General features: G+C 38.8%; 1 protein-coding gene across 6 annotated transcripts in view; it reads left to right on the top strand.

Moving 5' to 3' along the window:
* LOC133619388 (cyclin-dependent kinase 17-like) overlaps window positions 1-15,848 on the top strand; it is an 89,887-nt gene that overhangs the window by 36,292 nt on the left and 37,747 nt on the right. For 5 of the 6 annotated variants that reach the window (XM_061980370.1, XM_061980379.1, XM_061980406.1 and 2 more), the window contains one exon: window positions 3,385-3,518. In XM_061980370.1, the coding sequence (XP_061836354.1) occupies window positions 3,385-3,518 (134 nt within the window). Of the gene's footprint in view, window positions 1-3,384; window positions 3,519-14,579; window positions 14,710-15,848 lie in introns of those variants that run through there. The other variant, XM_061980414.1, reaches the window with a different exon arrangement.

Raw genomic sequence — 15,848 nt, 5'->3', positions numbered from 1 at the left:
AGCTTTTTCAAACTTTTCATTTGAGTCTTTTATTCTAACATCATTTATTATCATAATCATAAAATATAAGATTTTATTTCACTTATTGTATGTCCCTTTCTCAAATGTGTCTACTATGCTCATTCTTGAATGTAAGCCAACACATTTGAAAATTCCTTCTAGGCTCCTTCCTATAGTGCAGCTGCATGCTTCTCCCAGTCGTTGATGTTCTTCTGAATATTTTAAAAACTAATTTACTTTTCAGCACAATGGCTGCAGCATTTCTATTCTTGCACACTCTAAATATAGAGGGTGTTCTATGCCAAGGGTGATTCACTTTAAGAGCCAGAATGGCTTAAAAGGATGATTCCATTCAAAGTGTAGTAATAACAGAAGCTAATAGATTGCATGTGGACTTAGACTCCATATTCTATCATGATACTCTTGAACAGAGGTCTTTGACGTTATCCATCAAAATGATGGTGCGATTAACCCCTACTTGTATATCTTGTAAAGAAATTAAACTGGTACAAAATATTTCCTGGTTATTGTTAAATAGTCACCTGTCCTACTAAGTCTTTTTAGTTTCTGATTGTTCTTATGATTACATTTTATGATTTTAATTTAAATTGTGATTATTTTTATGATTATTTTATTATTATTTTATTTTTGCCTTCTTGTAGTTTTCTGTAAAGCACTTGCCTCGTGTACGAATTGTGCTAAATACATTAACGTGCCTTGCCTTGCCCAAGTCGGATCTTACACCTGAAATATACATCAATTAACTCCTGTTACTCGCACTGTCACGTCACGACTTCACAAAAAAAGCACTGCTTTCTCATGCCTGATTTCATTGAATCTAATAATACTATATAAGACATGCAGATAAAATAATGAAATAAGATAGTCCTCACTTAGTTTTATCCCGGTGGTTGTTTTGCAGTAGTATATATTGTCCCATGCAGGCTTGCAGCCAGGAAGGATAACTTCCGCTACTCCTCCCAGATCTTTTACCAGCAAGGAATCAATGACCACAGTAGCTTTTATGAACATTAATACTCTTTAGTTTTAATGAGGACTGATCACAATAGTCAAAGTGGAAATAAATGAGCGGCGAATATTGACTGCCGTTACTCCTCTCAGAGCTTTTTATGATGTACATTTTTACTTCCGTGGCACATTGCTGCATGGGAGATATAATGAAGTCCAACAAGTTAAGTAAAATGTGACACTACTATAATCTTCATCAGCATAGCTGCAGAGCTGTGTGAGGTATTTGACTTGAAGCAATGGACTTTCAGTTCAGCGCCAGCTAGCTTCTCCCTCACATGTTAATGTCCCATTTATCTGTTCACTGCAGTGCATGGATCATCATTAATATGTATTTAAAGACATTAAATTTGTGAAAAATTTGGGGAGAATGTACTTTTTTTCCCCCCCCAAAAATCTACCAAACATTCAAAACCTTCTTGTAGTAACTGGAGGGGTACTCCTTGTTGAAGACCTCTGCTCCAGAGCAATTTTCTCAACATATTAGGCTGAATAAATTATACATCACATTAATACTCTTTCAAGGGCTTTTTAGAAGTAAGCCAGGGGTTGCTTGTGACATTTACTGCCTGCAATGTAAATGGAGCAGAAAGAAGAACCTGCTTGTGGAATGTGTGCTGTGTGATGACAAAACAATACAGAGACTGTGTACATGAGACACACGTGCATACACTAACAAATCGCTTGACTGTTTACCCAAGCACAAAGCAACATTTCTACATACAAGACAAGTCCTTTCACTTATTAAGTGTTGTTATTAGTGCTACTATGTGCGTGTGTTCATGTGTGTGTCTGTTACTCGGTAGATATCCCGGATGAATATCTTCCCTTACTCTGGTGTCAGTTAACTTAGGTTTAGTGTTTCACCATTGAGGTGATGAGGGATAATGTCTGATATTAATACCGGCTCTCGGCTTTCTAAAGAAATTTAATTCTGTAAGTGTATCTCGTGCTTTTAGTCTATCAGAAGAAGAATACATCGAGTGTAAAGAATAATAACTAACTAGGATGTAATTTTCAGTGAAAATATGCAAGAGACTGGTGTTTTTCCTCATGATAATCAGCTGCTTTTGTCAACATAGACCAATGGACCCAAGAAGCTGCCAAAATTTGCCAACACTTTGGGGACTCGCATTGGAGAAACAAAGCTTTCATTGTTTCTTAACATGCTGTACGACAAACTTGTGCACTTACTATGGGCTTTACAAACGGGAACGGAAATGCACACTTACGGTAGTAAGTAAAATATTGTGAATTATATTTATTTGTAAATAACCTTGCAGTTCGTTGGCAATTAACCAACAAATACGTATTCTAATACCACAAATACAAACAGTCACTATTTAACAGTTATTACATTTTGACAAAATATAATTTTTTTTAACTTAATTTCAATAACAATTAATTATTCTTTTTCTAGCTTTGAGGGTAAAACTAAGCAATTTGTGTACTGTATATTGTGTTTATTTTTGTATACATGACACAGACTTTCAAATGACCTAAAATCTCTCTCAGGTTGTGTTGTCCCACTCCATAATAAATCATTTTAGCTGTCAGGCCCCTAATTTATATCTCTCATGGCTGATGTGTCACTGCCATCATTTTATTTTCCACATCACTTCACATCTCCACTGAAACCATCCTTCCTCTTATTTCCTATGTGTCACTCTAGCCCCTGCTAGTGGTCATTGTTTAAAACACGAAAACACAGCATGTAGGGCTGTGAACTTTAATGGTTGGCATATCTTCAGCCAAAGCAGCATCCTGCAACACAAACAGACATGCTCTGCCACTAATCTTCATGTTACATGAACCTCAAGAGAGACGCACACACATTTACGAATATGCTCCACTCTGGAGGAGGCCCTGTCTGCTGCACCATGACTCATTAATCAAATGGATTCAGGAGCTTAGGTGGGGGAGTCAGATGAAGAAGAGATGAGAAAGCTCCCATTGCATGCAGGGTAGTATCGATCTCAAAACCTCCTCATCTTACCAATGGCAATTTATACTTACCAAACTAGCACCCTTTGGAACAGGAATACCCACCATCTTCTGTTGGTGTGACAACAGAAGGCATGGGAGGAATGAACTAAAATTGTAAAAATACATGAACCGCTTAGTTAAAAGTTAAAAGTTAAAGTACCAATGATTGTCACACACATACTAGGTGTGGTGAAATTTGTCCTCTGCATTTGACCCATCCCCTTGATCAGCCCCTGGGAGGTGAGGGGAATAGTGGGCAGCAGCGGTGCCGCCCCCGGGAATCCTTTTTGGTGATTTAACCCCCAATTCCAACCCTTGATGCTGAGTGCCAAGCAGGGAGGTAGTTATAGTTTATTTGCTCTACTACAGGTATCGTCCATGAGAATGTGAAAATGGGTTCAGATGGAGAGAGCGACCAGGCTTCGGGAACGTCTTCTGATGAGGTCCAGAGTCCCGTCCGGGTACGCATGAGGAACAACAACCATCGGCGCATCTCTAATGAGGTATGGGAAGTCCAATGTCATACACCATGATCTTCCAAGTGAGTGATTCCTTTCACCTGGCAGGTGTCATTTAATTACAAAGGGGAGCTCATTACCTGAAAAGCGTACTGCTGTAACAGTGAATAGGTATTATACTGTTGTAACCTAAGTTATGTACTGATAAGTCATTATACACCTTTTGGTCGGATGCTTAGTATACGACAGAAGAATACGTGTTTATTACATTTTAACAGAAGTGTAGATATAACATGTTAAAACAGAACATAACCAGATATTAACAGTAAATGAACAAGGAGATCAATAATCCATTCTTTACAGCTTGTCCCTCATAATTTTGACAAACTAATAGAATGGAAAATTACACTATATGTTACTGCATATGTCAACAGCCAAATTAGGATTGCTTACTTACTACTAAAAGACACATTGTCTAGTAAGTTCAGTATTTTATTTAAGGCCAAAATTGTTCTTCAATTGCAATAAGAAACATATATTTATTGTATCGTAAGATTTTTTTGTTAAAATAAAGCCAATGATACCATTGTTTTCCCCTTTATTTAGAAAAGTATTGAAATACATTTTGGTGCCAGCATTTTTTTTAGCCCAATGCGGCCCCCCAGTTCAAAAGTTTGGACACCTATGGTTTAGATACATATCTTGATGTCGTCATTGTTATTTTTCTTTTCAGACACGGTCAAAAATAAACTTTGTGAAATAAGAAATACATTCACCCTGTCACAACATTAGGTACACCTGCACACACGCAGGTCGATTCAAACCTGCATTAAAACCGATGTTTTTAGCAGCATTTATGTCACAGCATATTGCACGCAAATGCACATGCCACAATTAGATGAAGAATAATTATTTATCTTACCTATATTGTTTCCTCATAGCCTGAAGCAGAGGGGGGAGCTCCTCTTATGGCTGAGGGCTTTAATTAATGTCCAAAGAAGTACGTTAATCTCAGTGTTGTGTCACAACGTAGCCAAACTGCAAAATACTGTGGACATAGTCATCCAAAACTGCGTGTTAGCTCACACCCAAATGCATGAATCTTATGATGTGACACTTTTGCATTGTTTAAACACGAGTATCCAACATAGTAACAACATTCATGAATCAGAAAAGATGAAAATCATCATAGGTCTCATTTACCGTACGTTAATTCCGTGATTAATTTCTGGTTTTAAAAGATGCATGGGTTTTGCTCCAACACAGATGTGTGCCCCCCACTGTGCTTATACATGAAAGAGACTCCATATTGACTGTCTGTACAAACCTCACATTGTCACCAACCCCCAAGTAGAAGCACAAAGTAGATAAAGTGCCATCTGCCATTGTGCCCAATTAGTTAAACGCCAGGCGTATGTAATACCATACAGTAATCCCTTGTTTATTGCTGTTGATCCGTTGCGGGCCTGATCGCAGTAGATGAATATCCGCGTACTATGAATTATTCATTGTAAGTTGAATATTTTCATAGATCATAAAAAACCTGTTTACAACGTTCTAAATATGTTTTTTTCAACATCATGAGTGACCTCTGGACAGGAAATAACACCCACAGAGTCACATTTACACTCATTTAAACAATATACCGTAGTAATGTTGCTGAGGCTGAGCCAATTAGTGGTACGATACTGAACAGCACACTGTGATTGGTTTGGTCTCATGTAGTGGCCAATACAGTATAGTATTAATATTTTAGGTTCATTTAAACATTTTTAGGCTTGTAATCCTTAAGTATCATTATCAAGTATCATTAGTATTAAGACGAGGCTAAACATGGTACACATCAAGAGCAAGCAGGAGCAGGCATGCTAATAGCTAAGATAACCACTAACCTCGCTTGAAACAATAGAAAAATATGTGCCTAATAAAGTTTAAGCAGTTTAAATGGAACCACGTTGCAGCAGAAAGTAAGCATCTATTAACAGGAAATTAACAAATAGAATAAGTGTCTAGAGCAGTGGTCCCCAACCGTACTGGACCGTGACACATTTTCTAATGGGCCGCACAAAAACATCAAATAATTTATAAACCACCACATTCTCTCTGACTTCACTTTTGCCTGTCCAATTAGAACACACCACAAGGCTTGTTTATAGATGTATAATACAACTCCTGATAGAAATTCACCATTTGTTGTATCTTTGTGACAAACAAACTCTAGGCTAATTTCCATTTGTTGTCCCGGCAGGTTGATGGTATAAACAACTTGTCCATAAAAAGTTAAGTTAGACAGCACCAACATCAGACAAACGATACAATAAAATACACAGATTCAGATACAATAACAAAAATAAAATAAAATGGAGACCCATATAAACAATAGGTTGCTGCATGACCTCGGCTCAGGATAAAGTCCCTGTAGTCGTTCAAGTGCATGGGGAAGTGCTATAGTGTGCTAAATTGTTGCATATACAAGTGCACTGAAAGAAGAAAATACACATCTCTCTTGGCCTAGCAAGTTAAAGTGCTAGTGCCTCTTAAGTTAGTGTATCATTGCATGAAATATGAATACCACTTTTAGAATAGAAATAGAAATCCATTGGAAAACATTGCAAGTACTTCCAGTTGTATTATATGTCAATGCTCTTGTCCTCGATAATGACCTATCACATATAACATATCAGATACCAAAGACATTTAAAAAACAAATGCATTTGGAGAGCTTTTATGCAATATGCTAAGGGGGGGCTAGCAGCTTGTCTTCTAGTCGGCCAGGCTCCTTGTAGGAATGACCACCCCAGCTTGCATCCGTACAGGCTGTAAAGGGGGAAACCCTGTTTCAGTCCCAGGAGCAAATGGCTTCAGCCCCTGGTTACATTTGGTTCAGGTTGACTGCCCAATCCATCCACTTCCTATTGTCACATTACCAAATGATAAAGCCTCGAAACGGATTGACTACATGATGAACAATACTGGAACAAATGACCAAGATTACGGCATTGCTATTTTACATATGTTATCTCCTACGATTTTATTATTCGTCTGCGGAGACATTCCTCCAAACCCAGGTTGATCCCTGAAAAGATTTGTTGCATGTTTCACAAATACATGAGGTCTTCCCTCAAACTGGGAATCCTTTGAGCTTTATCTCCTTGGATCCCGACCTAATATATTCTGCGTATCAGAAACCTTCTTGAATAGCAAGATTCATAGTGAATTGTTTGCTGTGCCTGGTTACTACAGTGATGCCTTTACTGCCCCCAGAATGCCTCAATACGAAAGTCTGCATAATGAAGTAATCTGCCTGAAGATTTATCTACCTGGCCGAATGTTATTCGTGATCTGTGTGTATAGACAGCCCTCTACAGATGACAACATCTATGATGTAATCTCAGACCACAATGGCACTATCCAAGAGCTTCTCCCTATATCTGAAATTATTGTTCTGGATGACCTAAATGCCCACCATGAAGAGTGGCTAGGAAGCAAAAAGACAGATGTCCATGGTGAATCTGCATTCGACTTTGCTGTACTAAACCACCTCCATCAACTTGCAGATGACTCCACCAGAATTGGAAGGGACCCCTGTGTTGTTATGGATGTAGCTAACTACAGACTTCCAAATACAAGCAAACCTGGCAAGCGCAAAACATGGCTGTATGACAAAGCTGACTGGGATGGTATGCGCTCTTTTGTATCTGAAGATGACAAGTCCTTCCTTTCAAAGCCTTATAGTGCTGATACTGCCTGGAATAGTGTGAAAGACAACATTGGTGATGCCATAACATTTGTTTATACTATCCAGAACTACCAAACACAAATACTGTGATAAACCATGGTTAAATGGCAGATGTCATGATACTGTCAAATCCAAACGATGGCAAAAGAACGAGTACTATGAATCCTATAACTGAAATCTAAATCTGAGTGCCAGCGTACCATACGTAGAGATCATATTCAGTTCTCGCAGCACCTGGAGCAGGAACTCAAGTACGCCAACAGTAAAAAATGGTGGAAATTGGTCAAATCTGTAACTGATAGCAACAAAAGATCTGCCGTTTCTCCACTGAAAAGTGATAATGGACAGATCTTCAATTAAGCTGAAGACAAAGCTGAGCTCCTGAACAACACCCTCACTGCAAATGCTATACAAGACAACGGCAAAGTTCCTCCCAAGCTGAAGTTAAAAACTGATGTCTTCCTACATACCAAGGACGTTGCTGCTGGGGAATTCACATTCCACACACATCTCCTTAACTTTTAACATGGACAAATTCAAGAGTTGTGTCAACTCATACTGTATTTAATTAGTATGTTGTAAGAACTTACTTTAAGATCTTATTTTCTGTATTGTCACATAGTTTATAATTTATTTTCATTATGGTGTATAATTTGGTAATTTAGGGCCACCTTTCTTCATGTTATGATGGTAACATAGGCCCATAGCAGAGAAATAAAAACATTTAAAAAGTTAAGGCTTCCAGTAATTCAGCATTATGGTTAGTTGTATTTTTCATTAACTAATTGTTGCTTTATTTATCCACCACACGTGGAAGGCCATTCAATAAAAATAAAATAATGCATACATTAAACTGGTCCCTAGTGCAAATAGGGTTGGGGACCGCTGGTCTAAAGAGAGGATAATAATGTCAGCATTGTCACAGTCAGTACACAACATGTAAGTGGGCACCAAAGGTAATATCAGTACTGTATATGATCGAAACTAGAATGATTAAATCAATATTTTTATTTTCTCAAAATAGATATATATTTAGTTTTCTTAATGTTTACAAATTTAGACAAAAAGTCCCTAGAACAGGGGTGTCAAACTCATTTTATATCAGGGGCCACATGGGGAGAAATCTACTCCCAAGTGGGCCGCACTGGTAAAATCACGGCACGATAACTTAAAAATAAAGACAACACCAAATTGTTTTCTTTGTTTAAAAATAGAACTAGGACATTCTGAAAATGTAAAAATCATAATGTTGGTGTTGTTTTTTTACACTTACATGTTGCGTTTAATAGTATTCTATCTTTGTTGTTATTTATATATTCTGAATAAATGATGTGATAATGTTCATCAGTCAACTCATTGGTGTTAATTTTCAATCTATCAAGATAAAAAAAGTATATCAAAATCAAATTACAGTATGTTATTTATGTAGTGTAATAATTTTCCTCGACTAACATATGTAGCATCATCTACAAAGATACAAAGAATTGCTATTGCGACATCCAGTGGACCCATTTAGAACAGCTGTTTCTTTCATTTAAAATGTCAGGTTAATTTTTTTACTTAGCAAACTCATTCTGCGGGCCGGATAAAACCTGTTCGCGGGCCTGTTCTCGCCCTCGGGCCGTACATTTTACACCCCTGCCCTCGACACAGGAGGACCTTGCTCGATCAGCCACAGATCTGTATCGGACGATTGTGGAAAAAGAATGTGATCAGCCATTGCCGATTAATGCCTTTTGATGCCAATCACAAACGTCAATCCTCTCTGACTGACAAGCGGCGAGCAGCTAATTATGTGTTTCCATACACAGTGTGGAGCTTCTACTCTAAAATAATAATAATCATCTCCATTACGGAAAATAAACTGCATTTCTTAGTATCTTAAAAAGCATTATCAAGTATTATTATCACTTGAGGACGAGGCTAAATATGTTACACACCAAGAGAAGGCCAGGCGCAAGCATGCTAATAGCTAAGCTAACATAAGTTTAAACAACACCCAAAATTAAGTGCTTAGTTAAGTTTAAGAAGTGGAAGCGTGTTACAGCAGAAAGTAAGCAGTGATTAACAGGAAATTAACAAGTAATCATCGAGAGATGATAATGTAACAACAACTGTTAGTGTGTCGGCCTTGTCGCAGTCAGTATAGACACATAAGAGGAGGATGGGATTGATCCATAAATATGTGGTGTCGATATTAAGTATAGTATTAGTATATGATCAGTAATAATAATCAGATCGATATATTTGTTTTCTCTAAATCATTGTTTTATTATTTTCGTTCATGTTTACAAACTCCGGGAATCATTTTCTATGCCCAGGAGGACTTTGAGGGCAAAAACCAAATGATTTAAATGACTAGCAGATAGTAGTTGATTTTGTTTTGTTACAGTTTTCTTTGCTCAAACAATTGAGAGGATGAGGAACTATAGTTTAGTTGATTTTGTATAACTGTCAACGGCACTCACCATAAATACATAGAACAATTTAGTTAATACATGTAGTTTAAACATGTGATCGGTAGGGCATCTTCTTCTTTCTGCTGCCTTCTGCTCAATTTAGGAGATGACCGGTTTAAGACAGCGGACAAATTTCCTGCACCCCAGCACCCAATCCGGTGTCTATTCATGTATGATCTCTTTGGTCGCCACAGTTTAACAACCTTATCATTCAAAGTGCTAAACTTCATATAAAGTCTGATGTCTTGAAGGGGAACTGCACTTTTTGGGGAATTTTATCCAACGTTCACAATCATTAGGAAAGTCATGACGAAGGATGGATTTTTTTAATGCATTCTAAATATTAAAGTTAAAGTACCAATGATTGTCATACACACACGAGGTGTGGCAAAATTATTCTCTGCATCACCCTTGATCACCCCCTGGGAGGTGAGGGGAGCAGTGGGCAGCAGCGGTGGCCCCGCCCGGGAATCATTTTTGGTGATTTAACCCCCAATACCAACCCTTGATGCTGAGTGCCAAGCAGGGAGGTAATGGGTCTCATTTTTATAGTAATGAATGTAAATAAAAGTCTGGTTACAGCGGAGCCAGTGGAAGCTCCACTATTTCGCCCATAAAATTTGATAAATAACCATTTAAAAAGTGCCAACAGTTCGTGATTTGAACATTAACCAAGTATTAGTGATATTGTTAATATTATTATTATTATTATTTTATTTGTATTTATTTTTTTGTCTTTTCCAGCCACTCAGGCAAATCATATTGTTGATGTAGATGCCCATATCTGTTGTACAAAACTTTTTTTTACAAAAGAGAAGTGTGGTATACTTCTCTTGTTGCTTTATTTGTATTTAACTTTATTAAATGGATTTATATTAATGTTTTTGGCGCAGCCGGACCGTAGCAGGAGGGAATAGAAAGAGTGCAGTTCTCCTTCAAAGGGACAAATTCCCTGCAACCCATCACCCAATGTCCTGTCGATTCATGTATGATGTCTTCGGTCGCCATAGTTTAACAACCTTATCATTAAAAGTGCTAAACTTCGTATAAAATCTGCCGTTCTTAAAGGGGAACTGCACTTTTCTTTTGAATTTTGCCTATCGTTCACAATCATAAGACACCAGACGACCTATTTACGAGTGACATACATTGTCACTCGTAAATTAAACGTAAATAAAAGTCTGTTTACAATGGAACCAATGAGCGGTCCTCTATTCCGCCCATAAAGCCCTCTAAATAATCATCCAAAAAGCGCCAACAATACTCCATTTACATTTTGTGACTTGAATGTTAACAAAGTATTAGTGATATTGCCATTATAAGTGCTAATGCAGACAAACTATCTATAGCGGCGTTGTGATCAGAGGGAGCTAACTAGCTTGTGTGGCTATGTTGACATCATTGGCTGGTGAGCTGCTTTCTCGCCTCGGAGCTTGTGAAAGTTTATTCTAGGTCATAAATAATGCCTCTCACCTGAATAGTAGAAGGACGAAGGCATAATCCGACAAGTTGATCAACTTTGGCATTCAATTTAAACCCAAAAATGGCGAGAACAACCTTAAAAGTTGCTTAGCCTGTGCCTGGTTGCACCCTCATTTTTCTTTGCGAAGAATATGATTATGCAGGACAACTAGGGCAGTCAGGTCGTCTTGGTCTCGCTTCTAATCGGTGTCGCCTTGCTCCTCTAGCCGACCCACAGCCTCGGAGAGATCAAACTGTCCGAAAAATGTCGAGTGGAACGGGATTTTACGAGAATTATGACTCATGACTTAAAACACCTTTTAATGAAATCACCTGCAAATCGCAAATGTACTTTGTCGACATTTTAGAAATATTGCATTTATTTTGCGAAAAACTGCAATGGAAACGCAGCTAGTGATGTTGTCGAAGGAATAAGCGAGTGTCGTAGTGTGTTTTTAGAGTTAATACGCTCACGTATGTTTAAAAGGCGCAAAATACGAACTATTACATGTTATTATAAATGTACCTGTTACTACATTACATATACTTACAGAGTGTATATAAAACCTTTAAAGGAGATGTTTGAATGTTTTTTAGAGCGCTTTACAAGCGGAATAGAGCAACTCCCATACACTCCATCGCATTTATTTACTAGTTTTAGTGCATTATAGAGAAAAATGTGTATTCTTGTCTCACATACGGACTGTGAATGATGGGCAAAATAAATAAAAAAAAAGGTCCAGTTCCCCTTTAAATCCAATGTTTTCCTTTTTCTAGTATCGATAAATACAATCCATTCTCTTTCAAAATTATCTTGGATCGATAACTACCTTCCGGAAGGCCAACTTGTCGAGCACAGATCGATGTTTTGGAATCCAGTGTTTCCCCCAGAAAATTTGTTAGCTAAGGTGGTGTCTCTCCAGGGGGAGGGGGTGTCTCCCGGGACAGGCGGGGTGGATGGGTGTAAGGAACAGTGTAACTAGGCCTGTTGCCATCTCGTCTCCGCCTCATCGCTTGATGTTAGTTTGTCTAAATTGTCAGACGATCGCTTCTCTGATGTCTCCATCATGTCCAGAAGTCTCTTCTTTATCTGGACGTCTTCTTCTACTGCATTCAGCAACATTGTCTCGATTGGAAGTTTTTGTTTTAGTCTGTCCTGCTTTTGGCTGTTGAGTTTTGCTTAGTGAAAAAAAAAAAAATTATAAGGATTTTAACAAAATAACATTCAATAATCATGAATACATTATTTGGGATAAACCCACTTTAGCACAGGTGTAAGATAGTGACATGTTATTTACAACATGTCGAATGGCCCTCAACATCGTCGGGAAACAATGTGTGTCAATAAAGAACTTCATCGAGGTATTTTAATTTTGACAGAAAAAAATTATATTTAATGCAACTGCAGTTTTACTTAACTCAATATTATTTATTACAAGAAACTACTCAAAGCATTTTTAATACAACCCTATTTAAATACATCTAAAACAGCTGAACTTTAATATATGCTTGCCATCTTGACTTCTGATTCCAAAGCAAGTATTTTTGTCAACATTGTTGAAAGTGGTCATCTGAGAGCATTTGTAATTGCAGTGCAGTTCATATAAAAATATTTCGATGCCCAGATATACAACATATATCTGCCTTTTAACAATATTACTTCCTAACAATGAAGTTAGCGCCCACATACCTGAAGTAGAGCTCTTCTCTCTGTCACCACAGAAGATTGTGGATTGCTCCCATTCATTCGTCATATCTTTGTCTGTGACCAGGCTGTCAAGGGTGAATGGAGTATCCGAACTCCTGTGAGAGCTTGTGTCAATATCTGATGTTTCTATTGTAAGTTGAATGCATGTAGTTGATGGAGAACCGCCCCAGATCTGCTCGCATAGTTCGAAGTACAGCAAAACAACTCTACCGTAACCACTTCTTCTACCTGCGTCGACCGCTTGTCTGTACTTTCCACGAATCGCTTTCAGTTTAGTGTCAATAGTTGTTTTTGTGATGTCCTCTTTCCGATGAGGAAATTCCTCAGATGTCCCTCCAAGTTCGTACCGCTCCAAAAATCGGGTAAGAATGTCACCATACTTGGACTGGCAAGTTTCCCAGTCAACACTTTCCTCTGTCAGTCCACATATATAATTCTTTCTTGCCGTGACCCTCCATTTTTGCTATATGCCGCCTCCGGAAATTACGTTTTGGATGTTTCTGATTGGCTAAAATGGTCTTAAGTCCTAGGCTATAGCGCCCCCAGTATTTTGGCATGCGTATGACACTCAGTGTATGTGTTTGCTTGGGGACAGAGATAGTTTTTTAAATGCGCACGTGTTGCTGGAGATCTTGTTAAGACGTTAGTTTAGGCAGTGGCTCTTTGTTGTTAAGGCGGCCGCCTTAACAACAAAGCGCTGCGGAAAACCCTGGAATCTAAGAAATATAAATCAATATATTAATTGTTACACCCCTAATGATTAGTATTGTTATCAGCCTATCTCAGTCATAGATGAAATGTATTGGAATCGGCAGCATAAATCCCTGATTGGAACAGCCTTACTTTGAATTCTTGGCACGCAATGCTTGTTCTTGTTCATCCTAAATATGTTTGATGGTGGGTTCTGTGCAAAATGAGATGGAAAAGGGCCTTCCCTAGGGTGCATATAAATGTGTAAATTGTCTTGAAAGAATGATGAGTCAGGATTCATGGGTAACTAAGCAGTCCAGCCCAACCCTTAGATCAGAAGATAGACATTTCTGTGAATCTGATTAGATTGAACAGATTCACCAGAAGGATGCCACACACAGCAAACATGATTTTTCATTGCTGTTCGTGGTGAGTTATCCGTACACAAGAGCGTATCTGTACGTTCTAGATGTGATTAGGTTATTCATACATTAACACTATCTGAGCTCATGCCGTGTTGTCAGACACTGTGTCTGTGCGTGTCTGTTTAAAGAAGCTGGAGAGTGTTGAGCACAGCAGTATTGTGGGAAATGCCTCTGGACACATGCTACTGCCTGTGTCTGCTGTGAACGGTGGAAGGGACTAATTTAGACCATGTTTACCAGAAAGAGACGGGGGGTGGCGTGGAGGGATCGTGCTAAAGGGAGGAAATACTAAAGAAAATAGCAATAATTTCAGTAACAATTAAGATATTCTAGAAGAATGGGATGCAGATGATGCAAGAGGGGAAAAGATAGATGGAGGACAAGATGACAGACAGCCAAAGAGGAAAAAACAATGTCTCCTCAGAGCTTGCCCCTTCCAGTCCCCCTTCCCCCTTCTGCCTTTCTCCTCTCAGGAATCTGTCCATTCCTCTCCTCCTACTCACTCACTCCCTCCTCCCTCGCCTACTCTTTTTGTCCTGCCCCCCCCTCTCTCTCTCTCTCTCTCTCTCTTTCTCTCTCCCTCTCTCTGGCTGAGCATGTGGATGGCACCGTGGTCTCGCTCTGGCACACTGTGTGCGTGCGGTCATGTGGCAGCAGAGAGATGTGCATGGGGCAAAACGCTCGTGTGTGAGTGCATTATAGAAAGACACGTTTAAGGAGGACAATGAGGGAGCTACTAGAGCTGTTCTGCATTGTGAGTATAGGCGCACGCGTGATTGCGTGGGGATCTGTATTCATTCAACACCAGTGAGTAAGAGGGGCATGAACGTTGGTCTTTGTAAGCTTGTGTCTATTTAACAGAAAGTATGGCGAATGCAAGATCTGTGGCCTTGCATCCAATATGTGTATCAGTGGCTATATTTATTAAAAATGGTGTTACCATCAGGGAGGATTGTGTTTGTGGCAGGGTTTGCTCTCGTTATCTGCACTCTTTAATGCTTCAAGCTGTGTAAATCACTGAGGTCAAAGTCTCTCGGTCATGTGCATGTTTAGCTTGTTTTGCTTTCCGTGTTTTGATGTAGTCTGCCGAGCATTTCCGGGCAGTGTTATATATGTAAGGGTGTGTAGTCATACTGATAATGAGTGTAATTATGCTAGCCATTGCAAAGGCTACTTTCCCTTCTGTCTTTTATTTTCCGGCACACACTCACACAACTTCTCATTTAACACACATATAATATCTCATATAGAGTACAAACATATATACAACGGGGGGGCTGTTGGGACTGTGCCAGCCAGCCCCCGCTGCCATGGAAACAACGTGTGATCGGCACTTTATCTCTGAACACGTCCTTCATGTATACAACATTCGAGGCGATTAGTGGGAATTTGCCTTAGTTATAGATATGTTCTGTATCCCTAAATTAAAGTATCCAGACATAATTTAGTTTCACATACAAGCTGTCATAAAAATGGTTCATCGAAAGTGAGCACAGTGTCTATTCAGTGCTTGAGCAGAAGAGAACAGCTAGGATGAGAGGAAAGGCACAAAAAGACCAGAGCAGATGTCTTCCAGATGACGTCTGGAACTTTGTCATTCTGCCAAAAATGTAGTTGGAAAATTAGTCTGGTTTAAGTCTCATGTAGTAGCCTTTCTCTGGTCTTTCATACCCGGCACATGAGACATGAATGCAGTTCACATACAATTTTAGCAGCCATTCATAAATCTGATGATACCTGTAGCATTGACTGGGCGAGCTGCCGTAAGAATAGTGTGTGCAATACCTATGCTAAATATTTGGTCAGTTCAAATGTACTTTTTTCAGGTTTAAGATGATCAGCAAATTTGTTCTCATACAGATTTGTTTGTGCTGTATTGCAATTAGACATTTT

The sequence above is a fragment of the Nerophis lumbriciformis genome, linkage group LG01 (assembly GCF_033978685.3).
Source record: "Nerophis lumbriciformis linkage group LG01, RoL_Nlum_v2.1, whole genome shotgun sequence".
Lineage (NCBI taxonomy): Eukaryota > Metazoa > Chordata > Actinopteri > Syngnathiformes > Syngnathidae > Nerophis > Nerophis lumbriciformis.
The sequence above is the reverse complement of the archived record's forward strand: the minus strand, read 5'-3'. Positions and strand labels throughout refer to the sequence as shown.